At 46.0% G+C, this 17382-nt stretch overlaps 1 protein-coding gene across 3 annotated transcripts in view; it reads right to left on the minus strand.

The window, feature by feature from the left end:
• EVL (Enah/Vasp-like) overlaps nucleotides 1-17382 on the minus strand; it is a 167138-nt gene that overhangs the window by 56589 nt on the left and 93167 nt on the right. For all 3 annotated transcript variants that reach the window (XM_060095650.1, XM_060095651.1, XM_060095649.1), the window contains exon 2: nucleotides 6644-6812. In XM_060095650.1, the coding sequence (XP_059951633.1) occupies nucleotides 6644-6812 (169 nt within the window). The remainder of the gene's footprint in view (nucleotides 1-6643; nucleotides 6813-17382) is intronic.

Genomic DNA, 17382 nt, shown 5'->3' on the forward strand with positions numbered 1-17382 from the left:
TATTCCTATGAACAGAATTTCTGGATCAATGGACATGACCATTTAAACATTTATATTTTCTATTTGAAAAGATCTACTCTGAAACTTCTAAACTGCCTTCTAAAAAAGGAGAGTCCATGCACTGTGTTTTGGACATATGTGCAGATGACACATGGCCTACTGTCACTTGACCATCTCGAGAGGTGATCAGTGTTCATTAACGGACAGACAGAACTTATGGGCTGATAGTTAAAAATCTCTGTACCTACTCAATGGCTCCATTCCCTTGTTTACTCTCCTTAGAGCACGTGCATTACTACAAGTCCACTTTGGGGTGTGGATCAGCTTCATTTCATACACTCCTCCCCAGAGATGTCCACGTTTCTGAGCATCACCATCAGTTACTTTCGCCTGTTCCTGAACTACACAGAAATGGATTCATATGGTGTGTTCACTTTTGTTTCTGTGTTCTTTCACTCAATAGAATATCTATGAGATTCATCTGTGTCACTGCATTTATAAGTATATAGTTTTTTTTGATTGCTACATCACATTCCATTTTTTGATATACCATAAATAACCTATCCATTCTCCTGTTGATGGACATTCTCGTAGTTTCTAACTGTTGGGGATTAGGAATAAAACTGCTGTGAATATTTTCATACAGGTCTTTCAGTGGACACAGACACTCATTTCTCTTGGGCAGGTACCCGAGAGTAGGTTACAGGGTAGGTGTATATTGAGTTTTACTAGGTTCTGGCAAGCCATGTTTCCAACAGGCTGTATTGATTACACCTCCACCAGCAGTAATGGGAACTCCAGCTGCTCTGCATCCTCACCAACATTTGGTATCCTTTTAATTTTAGCTTTAAATTTTAGCCTTTAGTCCTTTAAATTCTAGCCTTTCTGCTGTGCATGCAGTACTGTGATTGCAGTTTTCGTTTGTACTTCCCTTATGAGTCATGACGTAGAGCAATCTTCACGTGCTCACTGGCCATGTCTTCTGTTCCACTGCTCTTTTCTCTTTTGTGAAACTCCTGTTCCAGTCACTTTGCTCATTTTTAAGAGGTTGTCTGTTTTTTTCTTTTTGATTTGTAGGAGTTCTGTATATATTCTTCATATGAATCCTCTGTCATATTCATTTCTCTCTCTCCCCCTCTTTCTCCCTGCCCATATGTATGTATGTATGTACATATGTGTGTGTGTATGTATATATATTCTCCCTGTATGTAGCTTGCCTTTTCACTCTTAATGGGGCCTTTTAACAAAGAAAACTCCTTAAATTTAAAGAAGTCCAACTTAATTTTTTTTCTTTTACAGTTAATGCTTTGTGTGTCCCGTTCAAGGTCATAAAGATATTTTCCCGTATTTTCCCCTCAATATAATGAAGATATTTTCCTGAATTTTCTTCTAGATACTTTATTGATTTACTTTGCATATTTAGGTTGATTTTTAATTAATTTGGGGGTATAGTGTGAACTAGGGGTAAAGTTTTTTTTTTCATATTGATATCTGATTGTTCTGGTATCATTTGTTGAAAAGACCATCTTTAGCCCACTGAGTGCAACGGGGCTTTGTCATAAATCAAGTGACCATATATATGTGGGTCTATCTAGACTCTTTTTTTTCAAAAAAAACTAAAACATTTTGCTTTTCTCTATTGTGTATCTTGCTTTCTATTTCATTAGATTTTTGGTTTTGCTTTTAATTTTTCCTTCTACTTTTGTTGGTTTAATGTGTTTTTTTCTAGCTTATTGAGATAGAAGCTTAGGTCACTGACTTTCAATCATTCTTTTTCTAGACTATGCATTTCTAGCTATACATTTCTCTATATGCCATGCTTTAGTTGCATCCCACAAGTTTTGCTACATTCCAGTTTCACTATTGTTCTGTTCAAAATATTTTCTAGTTTGCATTGTGATTTTTTTTTTGGTCCTATGGATTATTTAGTAGTATACTGCTTTATTTCTAAACATTTGAAGATTTTCTAGTTATCCTTCTATTACTGATTTCTGGCTTAATTCCTCTGTGGTCAAAGAAAAACTCTGTATGATTTTAATCCTTTTAAATTTGTTGAGGTTGGCTTTGTGGCCTAGCATGTAGTCTGTTCTGGTAAATGCTCAATGTACACTTGAGAAGACTGTATATTCTACTGTGGCTGCCTGTAGTTTCTATAAATGTAAATTACGTCAAGTTGGTTAATAATGCTCTTCAAATTTTCTACGTCTACTTATTTTTGTCTGCTTGTTGAGTCAGTCTCTTGCAGGTATGATTAGAATCTCCGACCAGGCTTCTGGATTCCTTTACTTCTCCCTTTAGATCTGTCCATTTTTGCTTTATATATTTTGAAGATATATTAGATGCCTACAAATTTAGGATTGTTAAGTCATCCTTTTCAATTGACTCTTTTATCATTAAAAAGGTCCTTTATCTTCACTAAATAATTCTTGCCTTAAAGTCTACTTTGTGTAATATTAATATAGTCACACCATTTTCTTTGGTTAGTGTCTGTTAAGGTTCATCTTTTTCCACTCTATTACTCTCAACCTGTGTCCTTATCAGCTTTATATTAAACTAATTCTCCAAGCTTTGGTAGGACTAATCTAGACAAATGCTGAAGGATAAAACTTATTTTATTTTATTTTTTAACATCTTTATTGGAGTATAATTGCTTTACAATGTTATGTTAGTTGCTGCTGTATAACAAAGTAAATCAGCTGTATGTATACATATATCCCTGTATCTTTTCCCTCTTGCATCTCCCTCCCACCCTCCCTATCATACCCCCTAGGTGGACACAAAGCACCGAGCTCATCTCCCTGTGCTGTGTGGCTACTTCCCACTAGCTATCTATTTTACATTTAGTAGTGTATATATGTCCATGCCACTCTCTCACTTCGTCCCAGCTTACCCTTTCCCCTCCCCATGTCCTCAAGTCCATTCTCTACGTTTGCGTCTTTATTCCTGTCCTGCCCCTAGGTTCTTCAGAAACTTTTTTTTTTTTTAGATTCCATATATATGTGTTAGCATACAGTATTTATTTTTCTCTTTCTGACTTATTTCACTCTGTATGACAGTCTCTAGGTCCATCCACCTCACTACAAATAACTCAATTTCGTTCTTTTCATGGCTGAGTAATATTCCATTGTGTATATGTGCCACATCTTTATCCATTCATCTGTCTATGGACACTTGCTTCCATCTCCTGGTTATTGTAAATAGTGCTGCAGTGAACATTGTGGTACATGACTCTTTCTGAATTATGGTTTTCTCAGGGTATATGCCCAGTAGTGGGATTGCTGGGTCATATGGTAGTTCTATTTTTAGTTTTTTAAGGAACCTCCATACTGTTCTGCATAGTGGCTGTATCAATTTACATTCCCACCAACAGTGCAAGAGGGTTCCCTTTTCTCCACACCCTCTCCAGCATTTACTGTTTGTAGATTTTTTGATGATGGCCATTGTGACCAGTGTGAGGTGGTACCTCATTGTAGTAAACCTTATTTTAAGAGGTCACACTTCTTGTGTAAGAACCCACAATTAACAACGTCTGCACATGTTTTATTTTGGGAAGCGTGGGAACAAGTGGGAGTGTTTTCCAGTTCTCTTCAAGGAAGACCTTGTAACTCCAAATACTGTCTAACAGGTTTCTGAGGCTCCTGAGTAAGAATAGTCAAGAGCCCTTTACAGAAAAAGAAGCTGATGGTGGGGAAAGGTCTTCCTGACCCACATGTTCACCTGGGTCTAAAACTCACAGGATCTACAGGTTGGCAAAGGCCTCTGTGGTCTCATCCAAATGTCTACCCAGTGATGGGACGTTCTTCCCAGGATGCTTACCAAATGGCCTGCTGGCTCGTGGGCTCACAAAGCAATATAGTCCCTCTTCCGTAGTGTGTTTATAAGAAAGCTCTTCCTTTTATGGAGTTTAAATCTTCTTCATCATAGTATCCACGCAGTATTCCTAGTTCTGTTCTCAGGGCTTCACAGAAAAAGTAAGATTTCTCCTCCACATGGAGAAGGAGCTCTTCAGAGATTTGAAAACTGTGGCCATGCCCCTTTCAGTTTTTCTCTCCTCCAAGTAAATATCTTTTGCTACTTCTTCAACTGTTCCACATATTAATGCTGCTTTCAGACCTCTCACCAGTTTGGACGCCCTCCTCCTTACAGATTCCATTTAGGGCACTCAGATTTGGTCCCAACATTCACGGTAAAGTACAACCAGTGCAGAGGAGAGCAGGACTATAATACCCCTCCTTCTGGGCCTCTACTTCTATTAATTCAGCCTGAGAGTCACTAACATTTTTAGTGGCCGTAACTCATTCTCAACTAAACATCTTTTGGTTTCTTCACCTTTAATGTGAGATTCAGGTTAGACCTTGGCTAATGATACTATAACTTACCAGTCCTTTTCCCCACAAATGATCACCTGGTTTTATGTCCACCTATTTAGCAACACGGGGGAGACAATTCTTACACCATTATCCTCATGGGGTTACTGGGGGGCTGAAATAATAAACATGAAGAGTGCTATGTAAGCCATAGAGAGCACTGAACATGTAAGATAGCCCCCTCTGGTTATAAGACCAGGAATCTCTGTCTCTCTTAAGATGTCTGACCTTGTAATCCATACTGACTGGAAATCAGACCTGTGAAAATCCATATTTTCTCCTGGGTCCATAAAACTTATTATGGACCAGGTTTCCTGCCACTTTCTCTAATACCTTGGTTTACTGAGAATCTCTTTTTGTGTTCCTGGCTAATGTGTCCCACCCACCTGGGCAGAGTTGCAACCATGTTCCAGGAGCCTGTGTGATGAACGTGTAATTCCAACTGGAAGGCTATGTTGGTAACTTCTCCATCAGGTCCCAGAAGATCTCTAAGTCAGAGGCAACAGCGTCTCTCTGAGTTTCCCCAGGAGATCACTGAGGACTGCTGCCAGTCCCTCCCTGAATGCAGGAAAGGTCTCCTCCCAAATGAGCCCCAACATGTGCTTTCCTCTGAAGGAAGCTGAGGCTTCCGAGAACAAGGTTCACGTTGGTTCCCACACACCATGGTATATTCCTAGTGCACTGCAGTGCAACCAAGAGGCATGAAGAGAATGGAAAACTTGTCATAATAAAACCAGCCACCTAGGGAACACCCACTATGATTCAGGAACTGCATGAGATAATGGGCCTTATGTCAAAGGCGAGTACCAGGGTGGAACTGCCCTGGCTGTCAGGGAAATGTGTGAGATGTTTTTGGTTGTCGCTATAGTTGGGGCTAAAGGTGTTATAAATCCTGCAGCATATGGTGCAGTGTGCCTCTAAAAGGCAGAGCTAGCATAAGTGAACTAGAAGAACAGGGAAGCAGCTTCTAGAAGGTTTTTAGAATAACCTGCCTATCTGTAAGGCTCATCAACAAGGGACAGGGATGCCCCTGAAGGTACCCAGAGTTCCAGGTCAGAAAGACCACCTTTGATCAGGGGTTCTGAAGTGAGGAGGTCCCTTTTAGCCACAAGAATCTGAAATTTAATAGGACTATTTTGGCAAAAGCAGAAACCCATTCAATAGGCAACACACTAAAAACGGAGTCCTCAGTTTCTGTTCTCTCTTTTCTATTTGTGAACACGATGATTCTTGCAAAGATAGAAGCAAACCTGCTGCTCAACTCAGCCAAGGGCTGACTGACAAAGGCTGCCTATTTAAGGCAGAGGTGTTCATAAATGCTAAACCACAGATATGCTGATTTCACTGCTGGAAAATGTCCCTGTCCATCTCTAAGAAGAGAGCTGGAGGGAGAGCCTGAAGCTCTAACAAAGTCACTGTGCTGAAACCACACGAGCCCTTTCTCCACGTCTCTATTTCAGTCCACGACACGTCAGATCACTCTGTCTGAGTTATGTGTACACGACTACCCCAGACATAGGTGGATTACCTTGTATTTACTGGCACAGGTACTTACCAGGTACACTCACAAACTATCTCATCTGATTTGTCCAGGATGTACTATTATGGAGATGAATGATCCCAGATTCTTTAAATCATCTTGATATTCCCCCCAAAGTAAGACTTAGGGGGTTGGTGGACCAAAAATCTTCACAGCTCTATTACTTATGGGTACGCAGGCAGAGAATACTACTAACACGTTCGTACAATATATTTTTCAAAGCTGTTTCACATCTATTATTTTATTTATATTCTAATATGACAATAATACAGTGAGGTAGGCAGGGTGTGGATTACTGCCTGTGTAAGACAGCTGAGAAAAATGAAGTTCAGAAAAGATAGTTTGCTCAAGGTCTTACACGTTGGATAGGAGGACACAGAGCCAGACGCTGAACCCAGACCTTTGACCCTAAATCGTGACCTTGCTGTTCTCTGACCATTGTTCACCAGTGTGTGTGTGTGTGTGTGTGTGTGTGTGTGTGAGTGGTGTGTGTGAGGTGTGTGTGTGTGGTGTGTGTGAGGTGTGTGTGTGAAGTGAGGTGTGTGTGTGAAGTGAGGTGTGTGTGTGAAGTGAGGTGTATGTGTGAAGTGAGGTGTGTGTGAGGTGTGTGTGTGTGTGTGTGGTGTGTGTGTGGGTGGTGTGTGTGTGAGGTGTGTGTGTGAGGTGTGTGTGGTGTGTGTGTGTGAGGTGTGTGTGTGAGGTGTGTGTGGGGACGGCCTGTCACCCCAGCACTCACCTGCTGATCCTGAAGCTTGACTCCCACGACTCTGAAGGTGTTGCTGGCAGTGTTGTGGTAGATGTTGATCCGGCTGAATCCCTGCTGGCCAGGTTTGATTGGTACCCACTTCTTACTGGTGTCATCGTAGACCATCACGGAAGCCCGGGCTTGGCAGATACTCTGTTCGCTGCAGACCAAGAGAAAACGTTAAGCGTCAGCCTCAGTTACAAGGGATGGAGGCTGGCTTTGTCTTTTTCTGAAACAGAGGCCAACTGCCGCTTGACACAAAGGAACTTCCTAGTTGCCAGAGCTTCCAACTGTCTGTGGAAGGGCCGCTCTGTGAGGTGATAAGTTTTGACTCTCCAAAGACCAGGGGGAGTGGTGGACAGGAGGTTCTATGTCAAAGTTTTTTTTTTTTTTTTGCGGTACGCGGGCCTCTCACTGTTGTGGCCCCTCCCGTTGCGGAGCACAGGCTCCGGATGCGCAGGCTCAGCGGCCATGGCTCACGGGCCCAGCCGCTCCGCGGCATGTGGGATCCTCCCGGACCGGGGCACAAACCCGTGTCCCCTGCATCGGCAGGCGGACTCTCAACCATTGTACCACCAGGGAAGCCCCTAAGCCAAAGTTTTTGATAGCATGGAAGAGACTCCCAGCTTCTCTTTCAGGAGAAAAGGTGCTTGAATTAGAAAGGAATTACAGCTATAATTTGCCAACTGTCCATGATATTCCAGGCATGGTGTTAAATAAGACAATGCACTAAAGCACATAAGCTTCGCAACTTATGAAGCAGCCATTTATTTCCTCCATTTTGTAGATGACAAAAGAGTGGCTCAGAGACTTGGAAAGATTTATACAAACTTACATAGGTACTCAGCGATTTTATCTGGGATTTCCAACCTGTTCTGTCTGACTCTAGAATACATGATACAGATAATATTCTCCACAACATCCAACAAAATGCTCAATTTATGATAGTACGATAGTGTGGCTTCACACATGCTATGTAGACAATTACATGATTAGGTGATCTTCTAAAGAACAGAGTGATGAAAATCAAAATGAATAGATGGTCCACCCTGCTTCAGTGGAGACATTTCCAAGCAAATTCCCCTGTTCAGCATATGACAGAAAACCAGGGAAGAAGCAAAAGAAGCACCTGGAGACAGAAGACAGTTATCACTGAAGTCACACACTGCAACTCCCGCCACAGCACGCAGGGCAAGTCTCCCGGAGCCCACCGGCCTCTTCATTTACATATAAGCCTAATAATCTTAAACATTTACTTTCTCAGTCTCGAGTATATTAGAATCCCCCAATTAAAAAGGTAAGACAGGCTTCCCTGGTGGCGCAAGTGGTTGAGAGTCCGCCTGCCGATGCAGGGGACACGGGTTCATGCCCCGGTCCGGGAAGATCCCACATGCCGTGGAGCGGCTGGACCCATGAGCCATGGTCGCTGAGCCTGCGCATCCGGAGCCTATGCTCCGCAACGGGAGAGGCCACAGCAGTGACAGTCCCGTGTACCGCAAAAAAAAAAAGAAACACAGGGCTTCCCTGGTGGCGCAGTGGTTGAGAGTCCGCCTGCCAATGCAGGGGACACGGGTTCGTGCTCTGGTCTGGGAAGATCCCACATGCCGTGGAGCGGCTGGGCCCGTGAGCCATGGCCGCTGAGCCTGTGCGTCCGGAGCCTGTGCTCCACAATGGGAGAGGCCACAAGTGAGAGGCCTGCGTACCGCAAAAAAAAAAAAAAAAAAAAAAGGTAAGACGTGGTTGTCAAAGGTAGGCACACCAACAGCAGCGAGGCAGTGGCTGTTAGCGGAAAGGGTGGCTGAAGAATTAGAAACGGAAAGTTCAAGCCCAGCAAGTCGGCGCCAATTTATACAGAAGTGAAAGTGTGTGAGACCAAGCAGTCGGGAGAAAGTCACAGCCCGTTCCCTTCACCATATCTAAGAGGGCAGGGAAACCAAATATTCGGAGAAGTTCTCTCCCCGGTCCCAGTGGTCACCAGGTGACAAAATGATGGTTTTCAGGAGATTGGCCCTGAGGGACCTGGAAACCTCAACTCGGCCTAGGCAGCCTGCCTGAGGGCTCCTGCGGGCTGAGCTTTCCCGGGACCCGGCTCCCCTACGACTCCAAGACGGTGGAGGAGCCATGTACAGATGATTACCATCTTAGCAACAATTCTGGGTATGTGCACACACAAACCTGTCTGTACATATTCCCTCACTTCACGTTACACGAATCCCTACGTACATTTGATGGCTGTCCAGCTAATGACTTCGCGTGCCGGCGCTCTCAGACCCACTCCAAAGGCCTACACTGCTCCGTCTCAATCCTTCAGCTGGCCCGTCAGCTCTGCCCGAGGGTGCAGGAGTCTGGGGTACACTGGACGCCAGCCGTCCAAGCCCTGTGCTGAGGCTCCTCTTGTGGACACATGTACTGGGAGTGAATTATATGGGTTTTGTTGTGCAATTGTGCTACATCTTTCTTCTCATAATTCACTATTCGTTCAACAAGTAATTAAGGGGAAATCAGTGATGAGCCGAGCAGGCATGGGCTTCCCCACAAGACGGCCATATCATACTGGCGGGGAGAAAAAAGAAAAACAAAAAGAAAACCAAACACAGCACTATGCTTTGCCTTCTCTGAGCTCTGGAGCCCGAAACCATGTATCTTCTACGAGAATATTAGGAGGAGTTGCTGCTCCCCGAGCTGAGTCTTTGGGGCTGTGTCCTCAGGAAGTCGAAGGTAGGAATCAGAGTAAAGTGTACACAGAATAAGACAGATCTTGGTTCAGATCAAGTCAGAGTCCCACACCGATACAAACTAATTACTAATCAAGTTCTGGGCTACGTTGTGTCACTGACTGCTACTCACGCACGTAGGCGCTCATGGTGACCGCGGGCAAGTAGGTGTGTGCTCTGAACGCTGGCTCAGGAGCTGGGAGAGATCCTGAGACGCGGAACAGCGTTAGGTAACAAAGCACAGACTCGGTTAAGTCAGAGGGATCTGAGCCAAAATCCCAGGCGGAGCGCTTACTGGCATGTGACACAGAAGCCCTTGAGATGCCTCTGGGGGAGCAAACCAGGAAGGAACCGTGTGGTAGAGTCCCTGTGCGAAGGCCGTGGAGCGCCGCCCTTCTGATCACCTTCAAACGAGCCCGTTCTGGAGAAGAGCTGACCAGTGGTCCCAGCTGCTGCCCTCTGGACGCCCACCACGTCTGCACAGAGGCCACATCCTCTGGGCCACTCTCCGCCCATGACCCAACGGCGGCAGGGATGGCTGGCCCACGCGGGGCGCCTCCCAGGGGAAACCTCATCAGCCAGGCCCACATTTTCTCGGAACTGTGCTGTGGGCTGAGACGCTTCCTACTCAGCCCTTCTTGCTCCTTCGCCTCCTGCAGACGTCAGACCTGCATCTCGGCCCGAGGTTCTCCGCGCCCCTCCGCTCCCTCCATCCTTCACTGACCTTCTGATAAATCCCTGGTATCTAACCGTCCTGGGGGTCTTGGTGTCTGCTTTTGGAAGACCCAAAGGAACATGGCCTGCGCGGTGCAGGCTCCCTGAGGGCAGAGACACAGGGGTCTCATTCTCCACTACCTCCAGAACCCGGCAGAGGGCAGGGGCCTGATGACTGCTCCCTGTGAAGACAGCTCTGCAGAGGACCCAGCCCCTCTCCTGCTCAGCACAGCACGCCTCCTAAAGCAGCCCGAAGAGCACGCCGAGCCTCTGAATGGAACGGCTGGCAACGGGGAGCTCTGTTCTCCAAAGCAGTCTGTTGGTTGTGGAATGGTTTGAGTTGTCCTTGCTCTGAGGGTCAGCCCACTCCCTGACCTCCAGAGGTACAAAGGGGTTCTGGACGGCTCTGCCAGTCTAGTGGACAACTGAAGGAACACCTTGGCTCTGCCGTCCACCATTCACACGACACAGCTACAGGCCCCCGTGCCACCCCAGTGAGTCCCCACCTGCCAAATGTTCTCTTAGGATCTGGGTATGATACTCTTGTCTTCGTCTGACAAGCACAGATGCCAGTGAGTCAAACATTTAGTGATGCAGAGATGCATATGACAGTCTCTGCTCACAGCTACTCAGGAAATAAGACAAATAATTACACACCTTACTCAGCCTGGAGGGACTGGGGGAACAGGGGAGACTTTCTGAAGAAACTGCGGTGTGGGTTTAAAGCTGAAGAGCTCTCAACCCCAGGCGGGTTCAGGAAGGGGATGTGGGATTCTGGGCGGGGGCGGCCAGCAGCCAGCGAGGCTAGGACAGTGCACTGCGTGTAGAGCCTACCTGGGGCACCACGTACACCTCTCGGGGCTGTTCAACGGACATGATACAGCAACGGACCCACCACTGTGCTCGCCCCTGCTAGGTGCTTCAACATCAACCGCTGTTTTTTAAATTGTAATCATAGCCACAGGTCCCTTTTTGTGTGTGTCGTTTTTTTTTTTAGCAGTTTAGGTTTCAAATTGAACTTGTGGTTAATCAAAAATCCCTATTTTTGTTCCCATTTGACTAGTGCTTGTCTATCTATGCTTATTTTATTACCACTAACAAACCCTAAATGCAAGAAAATACTTGTTTACTTAAGATTTGTCTTATTATCCCTTTGGGATTTTTGTTTTGTTTTGCAGGAGTCAGCATTTTATTATTTTTTATTTTTACTGAGATATAATTGACATGTAACGTTATATTAGCTTCAGGTGTATAACACAATGATTCAATGTTTATATATATTGCAAAATGATCACCACAGTAAGTCTAGTTAATATCCATCACCACACCTAGTTACGAAAATTTTTTCTTGTGTTTTGTTTTAATAAACTCTTGATTGCTCTCCAGCCTAGACATTGCCTCTGAGCGCCATATATTCACTGTCTTCTCGACACCTCCATTGGGATGAATACACAAACTCTATACTACACGCGCATTCACAGGCACCAGACACTTCATTTGTCTAAATCAGTTTTTTGAGGAAAGTTAATTTGGTAGACGAATATTAGAACGACTGAACTCTTTTTTAAACACATATATACAAAATTCCCTTTACTAAACTGAAAAGGACTATTGCTACCCGTCCCCCCCAGCCCTGGCCCTGTACAACGTGCGCCAAAGCTGGTCCTCCTGAGGGCTCATCTCGGACAGGCTGCCTTCACGCGAGCAAACAACCACTGACTAGTGGGAATCGGTCCAATGTGCCGTTTGGTTGGTTTCACATGGTGCCGAGCTGCCAGGCTGATGGACTTTTGCCCCCTGGGACCTAACAGGCTGCTCTGAGCTGCAGGTACAAGCAGAGTTTCTCTCCCAGGAGAAGGCTCTTTCAGAGCTAGCAATCCAATTCGTCTCATTTTGGGCTTTTGTATGGGTATTTGTGGGCCCGGCCAAAAATTGAAGTCTGTAACTTCCCTCCCAGTGGCAGGTGAGACATACACTAACAAAGCTGGGACAGCTCTTTCGTCAGGACCTTAGAGGAGGAAGACGGCATCCCCTGGGCCTCCGTTTCCTCATCTGTACAAGGCTAGTCTGACCTCAGGGCCCCCCTCAGACAGCCATGCGTTCGTGCTGAGCTCTGCCCATAAGCCCAGCCCCAGGCCAGCAGTCAGTGTCTTGTCACTGGTTCAGCAGTTAACTCTTCTAGGCTATACGTCAGAGACCACTACTGAATCCCTGTTGAAATCTCTCACTTAAAAAGAAAAAGAGCAAACACACCCCAAACTTTCTGCATGTAACTGTGAAACATACTCACAGATATTCCTGGACTTGACATAAGAAACCACTGATGCACTTGTGGATAAAACGAATACACGGGAAAACACAGTAAAGGTAGCCTGAAGTCAGTCTCCCCCTCTGCTTCTGTCTGTTCCTTCTGAAAAAGCGCAGCTTCCACGTCCCACCAGCTGTTGGACTCCCGCCCCGCCGCTCCCTACGTGACCAGGAATGAGGTCTCCGAACCTCTCTCGGGCTTGCGGTGACACCCCATCCCGGCCACGCTCTTTCCCATGCACAGTGAATGTGGAATCCTTTCCACTCTACAAATACCTTTCGGGGCTTTTCCAGGCATTTACTACAAAAATTTGAAGGACAGAGTGTAATTTCATAAAGTAAGGGCAAAAAGGTGCAAAGCCAAAAAGGGAACAGGGCCAATGAAGAGAGGCTCCTTGGAAAACTAAGTCCAGGGTTGAGCTTGGAACCTGAACAGCACTTGGACCTGTAAGAAGAACCGGCCCCCGCAGCACTGTGCTCATCTCTACCTCTCACCGAAGCTCTTACCTGGCTGTCCTGCTTCTCAATACCTGCATCAGCATCCGTCTGTCCCATTAGACGGTGAGCTCCTTGAAGGCAGGGGCTCTATTGCTTTCCCCTTCGTAAATCTGGTCCCTCGTGTGTTGCAGACACTACAAACTGTTGAATATATGACTCTCTACCTGTGACTAAGTGCATTTATGACCGCATGCCCGTGGGAACAGTCCATCTACAATCCGACTCCGCTGATCCTCAGAGAGACTAGCTGCCGAATGAAAGCCTCGGTCACAGAGTACCGTCCGATCACCGCGGCCAGGGATCTGAAAGTCAGGAGACCGCAGTGCTGACGGGGCGCCTACTGAGAGTGAGGCTCCCAGGAGGCCAGCTGGAGACACAGACCCGCCGCTCTGGGAAAGTGCAGGCTGCCCTCTCGCGGGTGCGGAGGGTCAGCCTAGGAGCGCACTCTGTCGCCTGGATCGCACCTCACCCTCCCCGCCAGCACTGGCCCAACCCAAGGCCCAGCTCGGCCACTCCCTTCAGACGGAACAAGTCATCACACTCTGTCCTGAAGGCTGATCTTGTCGGCCCAGCAGGACCGGGAACCCAGGTTTGCCTGGGACTGAGGCGTTTCCCGGGAGGTGGGGCAGGACACTCAGCGCTAAAACCAGGATGGTCCCAGGCAAAGCAGAGGGAGTGGTTACCCTCCTGGGAGCCTCCTCTCCCTCTCCACAGTAACTATCACGGAGTAAGTACCTAACAGACATCCACTGAATGTGGGTTGGGCTGATGTCAGGTGACACGGGCTGACACCACTCCCTGCTCCCAGCTGCTACCTCTCTAGCTCTCGTTTTCTCTTCGTCAAGCTGAGAAATATGATACCTGGCCAGACAGACCTGCGACAGTGGCAGGTACAGTAAGTGGCATGAGGAAAAGCTACCCAGCATCTTCTCCGTGGGGTGGGCCATCACCCTGCGAGGAGCAGGCACTCCGGAGAGTAAGTGGGCAAAGCAGGGCTCGGAGACCCGGTGTGGGAGACACCCCCGCAGCACAGCCTGTGCCCGCCATGGGCAAGCCTCCGCCCTGGGGCTCTCGGCAAAGGCAGGACCCAACGGCCTGCGTGCTACGACCTAAACGCCCAAGGTGGCTCTCCAGGTCACACTCAGGAGCCTCTGACCTTAGTTTTCTCCTTAGAGGTTAAAAGAATAAGGGGTGAGGGCAGCTCCAATGCGGACACAGAAGGCGCCTCACACTGGCTTCACCTCAAGTCTTACCTCATGCAGATGTGCTGTTGACTTGAGCCAGTGTGTCCCTTGTTCAAGACGACTTCTCTTTCCTACATCCACAGTTTGCATCTCACCTTTCTCCGATCAGTGCCACTGCCTTCAGGAAACACCTATCCATTCCCTGCCACTGTCCTGAAGGTCTGCTGATTTTCTCTCTCCCCCACGAGGCAGGTTTTTTGTGGTTGGTTTAAAGATGTTGTTCATCTCTGTAGCTCCAATAACTGGGACCTGCTGGATGCTCAGTAATTATCTCTGAATACATGCCTGCTTTTGAGTTGTGCGTAGCTCTGCCAGGCATCATACTTCTCAGCCTTCGAGGATTCTTTGGGGTGGGGTGGGGAGGGGGTCACGACCCACCTGAGATCGGGCCACCACTGCTTTCTCTTCCTGCATTAATTTAACAAATAAACCAAGAACACACCCCTTTCACTGAGTACTGACTATGAACCAAATATATCCCCACACCTGGTACTTAGAAAGCAGACCGTGTGTTGAACAGAAGCCATGTGGTCTGCACCATCAAGGGAAGGCGCACGCGCACAGCCCATGGCACTCCAGGGGTGCAGAGCACCCGCGGCAGAAGGGGAGCCTGGCGCGTCTGGCCCAGGGTGGGGGTGCATGCGTCTCGGGCAGAGTGCCCGGTGTTCCTGGCCATCACCCTGGGCCGCCCGTTACTTCTCAACACGCACGCATGCCAGGGGAACCAGGAAGCCCGCACCAGGCGCACTGGCACTGCATCCCAATCCAGGGACCACGGAACAGGGATGGAAACACAGCCCTGTCAGAGCCGAGAAGCATTCGGAAGGAACTCTTTAGATGCAGCAGTCAGGCCAAGTGAAGGGGGCAAGTTTACCAATGTCCCACAGCTAATATGCGGGAGGCCGGGACTAGACTGCAGACCCCTTTCTGCTACACGATAGGGCTTCTCTGCCTCCTGAATAAAGCATTTTTACCACATGCCAGCTTTTCTCTTTTTTATGTCATTTTTTTCGGAACCATTTGACAGTTCCAGATATCATGATACATCAATCCTAAGGTTTTTACATTTCTTTAAAATAAGAATGTTCTAATATATAACTTAAACACCATTATTACATCTAAGAAAATTAGTAATTTACTAATAGATCCAATACAGAGCCCATATTAAAAGTTACCCAAGTTTCCCCAAAATGTTTTGATTTTTTATAGATCTAGGATCCGCTCATGCATTCCATTTGGTTGTGTTGTCAGCTTACTCTCTTTTAAGCTAGAATGTTAGGCCATACTTTTTTCCTGTTTTTCGCTGATATTGATTTTTGTGTGTGTGAAGAGATCAGGCCAATTGTGTTGGAGGCCGTCCCCATCCTGGATTGTTTCCTCGTGACTAAATTCAGGGTAAATAGGAAGAACACAACACAGGTGGTAGTGGGCATTTATTCTATCACATCACATCGGGCGCCTTCTCTTTGAGATGCAAGCTTGTCTACGGGAGCAGATGCCAGATCTCTCCAATGGAAAGGTACCTTTCTTCTTGGTAATGAGTAAATCCCCTATAGGGTGACCTTTTTTCCTCTTAATGGAAACAGGCCTGAAACAGGTTGGTGTTTTGTTCTAAACTTAAAATGTTATTCTGAAACAGTTCACGCCTGTGAGAAGTAGGTGCCCATGATCCCACCACTCAGGCCAGGAAACGTGATGTCATCTCAGAAAGCTGTTTAGCTCGAGAGGCCCCTGCATCCCAGTGCCCTCCTCTCGACCAGTGGGAGCCACCATCCTGAACTGGGTGCTTACCAATTCTGTGCATGCCTTTCATGGTACAATCACATAACGGACTATTTTACAGGAGTGGTTCACAAACTTTTTTGGTCTCAGGACCCCTGTACGCCCATATAAATTACGGAAGATGGCAGCTAATTATTAAAGAAATGCAAATCAAAACTACAATGAGGTACCACCTTATACCAGTCAGAATGGCCGTCATTAAAAAGTCTACAAATAACAAATGCTGGGGAGGATGTGGAGAAAAGGGAACCCTCCTACACCGCTGGCGGGAATGTAAATTGGTGCGGCCACTATGGAAAACAGTATGAAGGTTCCTCAAAAAACTAAAAACAGAATTACCATATGATCCTGCAATCCCACTCCTGGGCATATATCTGGACAAAACTATAATTCAAAAAGATACACGTACCCCTATGTTCACAGCAGCACTATTTACAATAGCCAAGACATGGAAGCAACCTAAATGTCCATCAACAGATGAATGGATAAAGAAGATGTGGTACCTATCTATATACAATGGAATATTACTCAGCCATAAAAAAGAATGAAACAATGCCATCGGCAGCAACATAGATGGACCTAGAGATTACCCTACTAAGCGAAGTAAGTCAGAAAGAGAAAGACAAATACCATTTGATATCACTTATATGTGGGATCTAAAATATAACACAAATGAACATATCTACAAAACAGAAAAAGACTCACAGACATAGAGAACAGACTTGTGGTTGCCAAGGGGGGAAGGGTGGGGAAGGGAAGAATTGGGAGACCGGGATTAGCAGATGCAAACTAGTTTATATAGGTATATATAGGATGGATAAACAGCAAGGTCCTACTGTATAGCACAGGGAACTATATTCAATATCCTGTGATAAACCATAATTGAGAAGAATATGAAAAAGAATGTATATACATGTATAACTGAATCACTTTGCTGTATAGCAGAAATTAACACAACATTGTAAATCAACTATACTTCAATAAAATAAATTTTAAAAAATTATTGAGGGTGCCAAAAAGCTTCTGTTTATGGAGATTAAGTCTATCTGTATTTACCATATTTGAAATTAAAACTAAGAATTTTTAAAAACACAAACATACACTTCCTTGGCTGTCACCGTGACAATGTCAACACATGTCATGTAGCCTCTGGAAAATTCCACTTTGCACTCATAAGAGTGAAAAAGGCAAATAATGTCTCAGTATTATTACAAATATAGTTTTGACTCACAGACCCCTAAAAGGGTAGGTCTTCTGATCACATTTTGAGGACTGCTGCATTACAGTAATGAAAACAATAAATTAGATCTGCACAGAATAACATGCAGAATCTCAAATGGTGACTAAGCCCCATTTTTGTGAGTGTTAGAATTAAAGAAAGGCTTTGGGTAAATGAAGAATAAATTTGGTATCAAACCCAAATATCTTTTCTTCTACCCAAGTTGGTTGGGAGAGCCAGACTGCCACGTCA

The sequence above is a fragment of the Mesoplodon densirostris genome, chromosome 4 (genome assembly GCF_025265405.1).
Source record: "Mesoplodon densirostris isolate mMesDen1 chromosome 4, mMesDen1 primary haplotype, whole genome shotgun sequence".
Classification (NCBI taxonomy): Eukaryota; Metazoa; Chordata; class Mammalia; order Artiodactyla; family Ziphiidae; genus Mesoplodon; species Mesoplodon densirostris.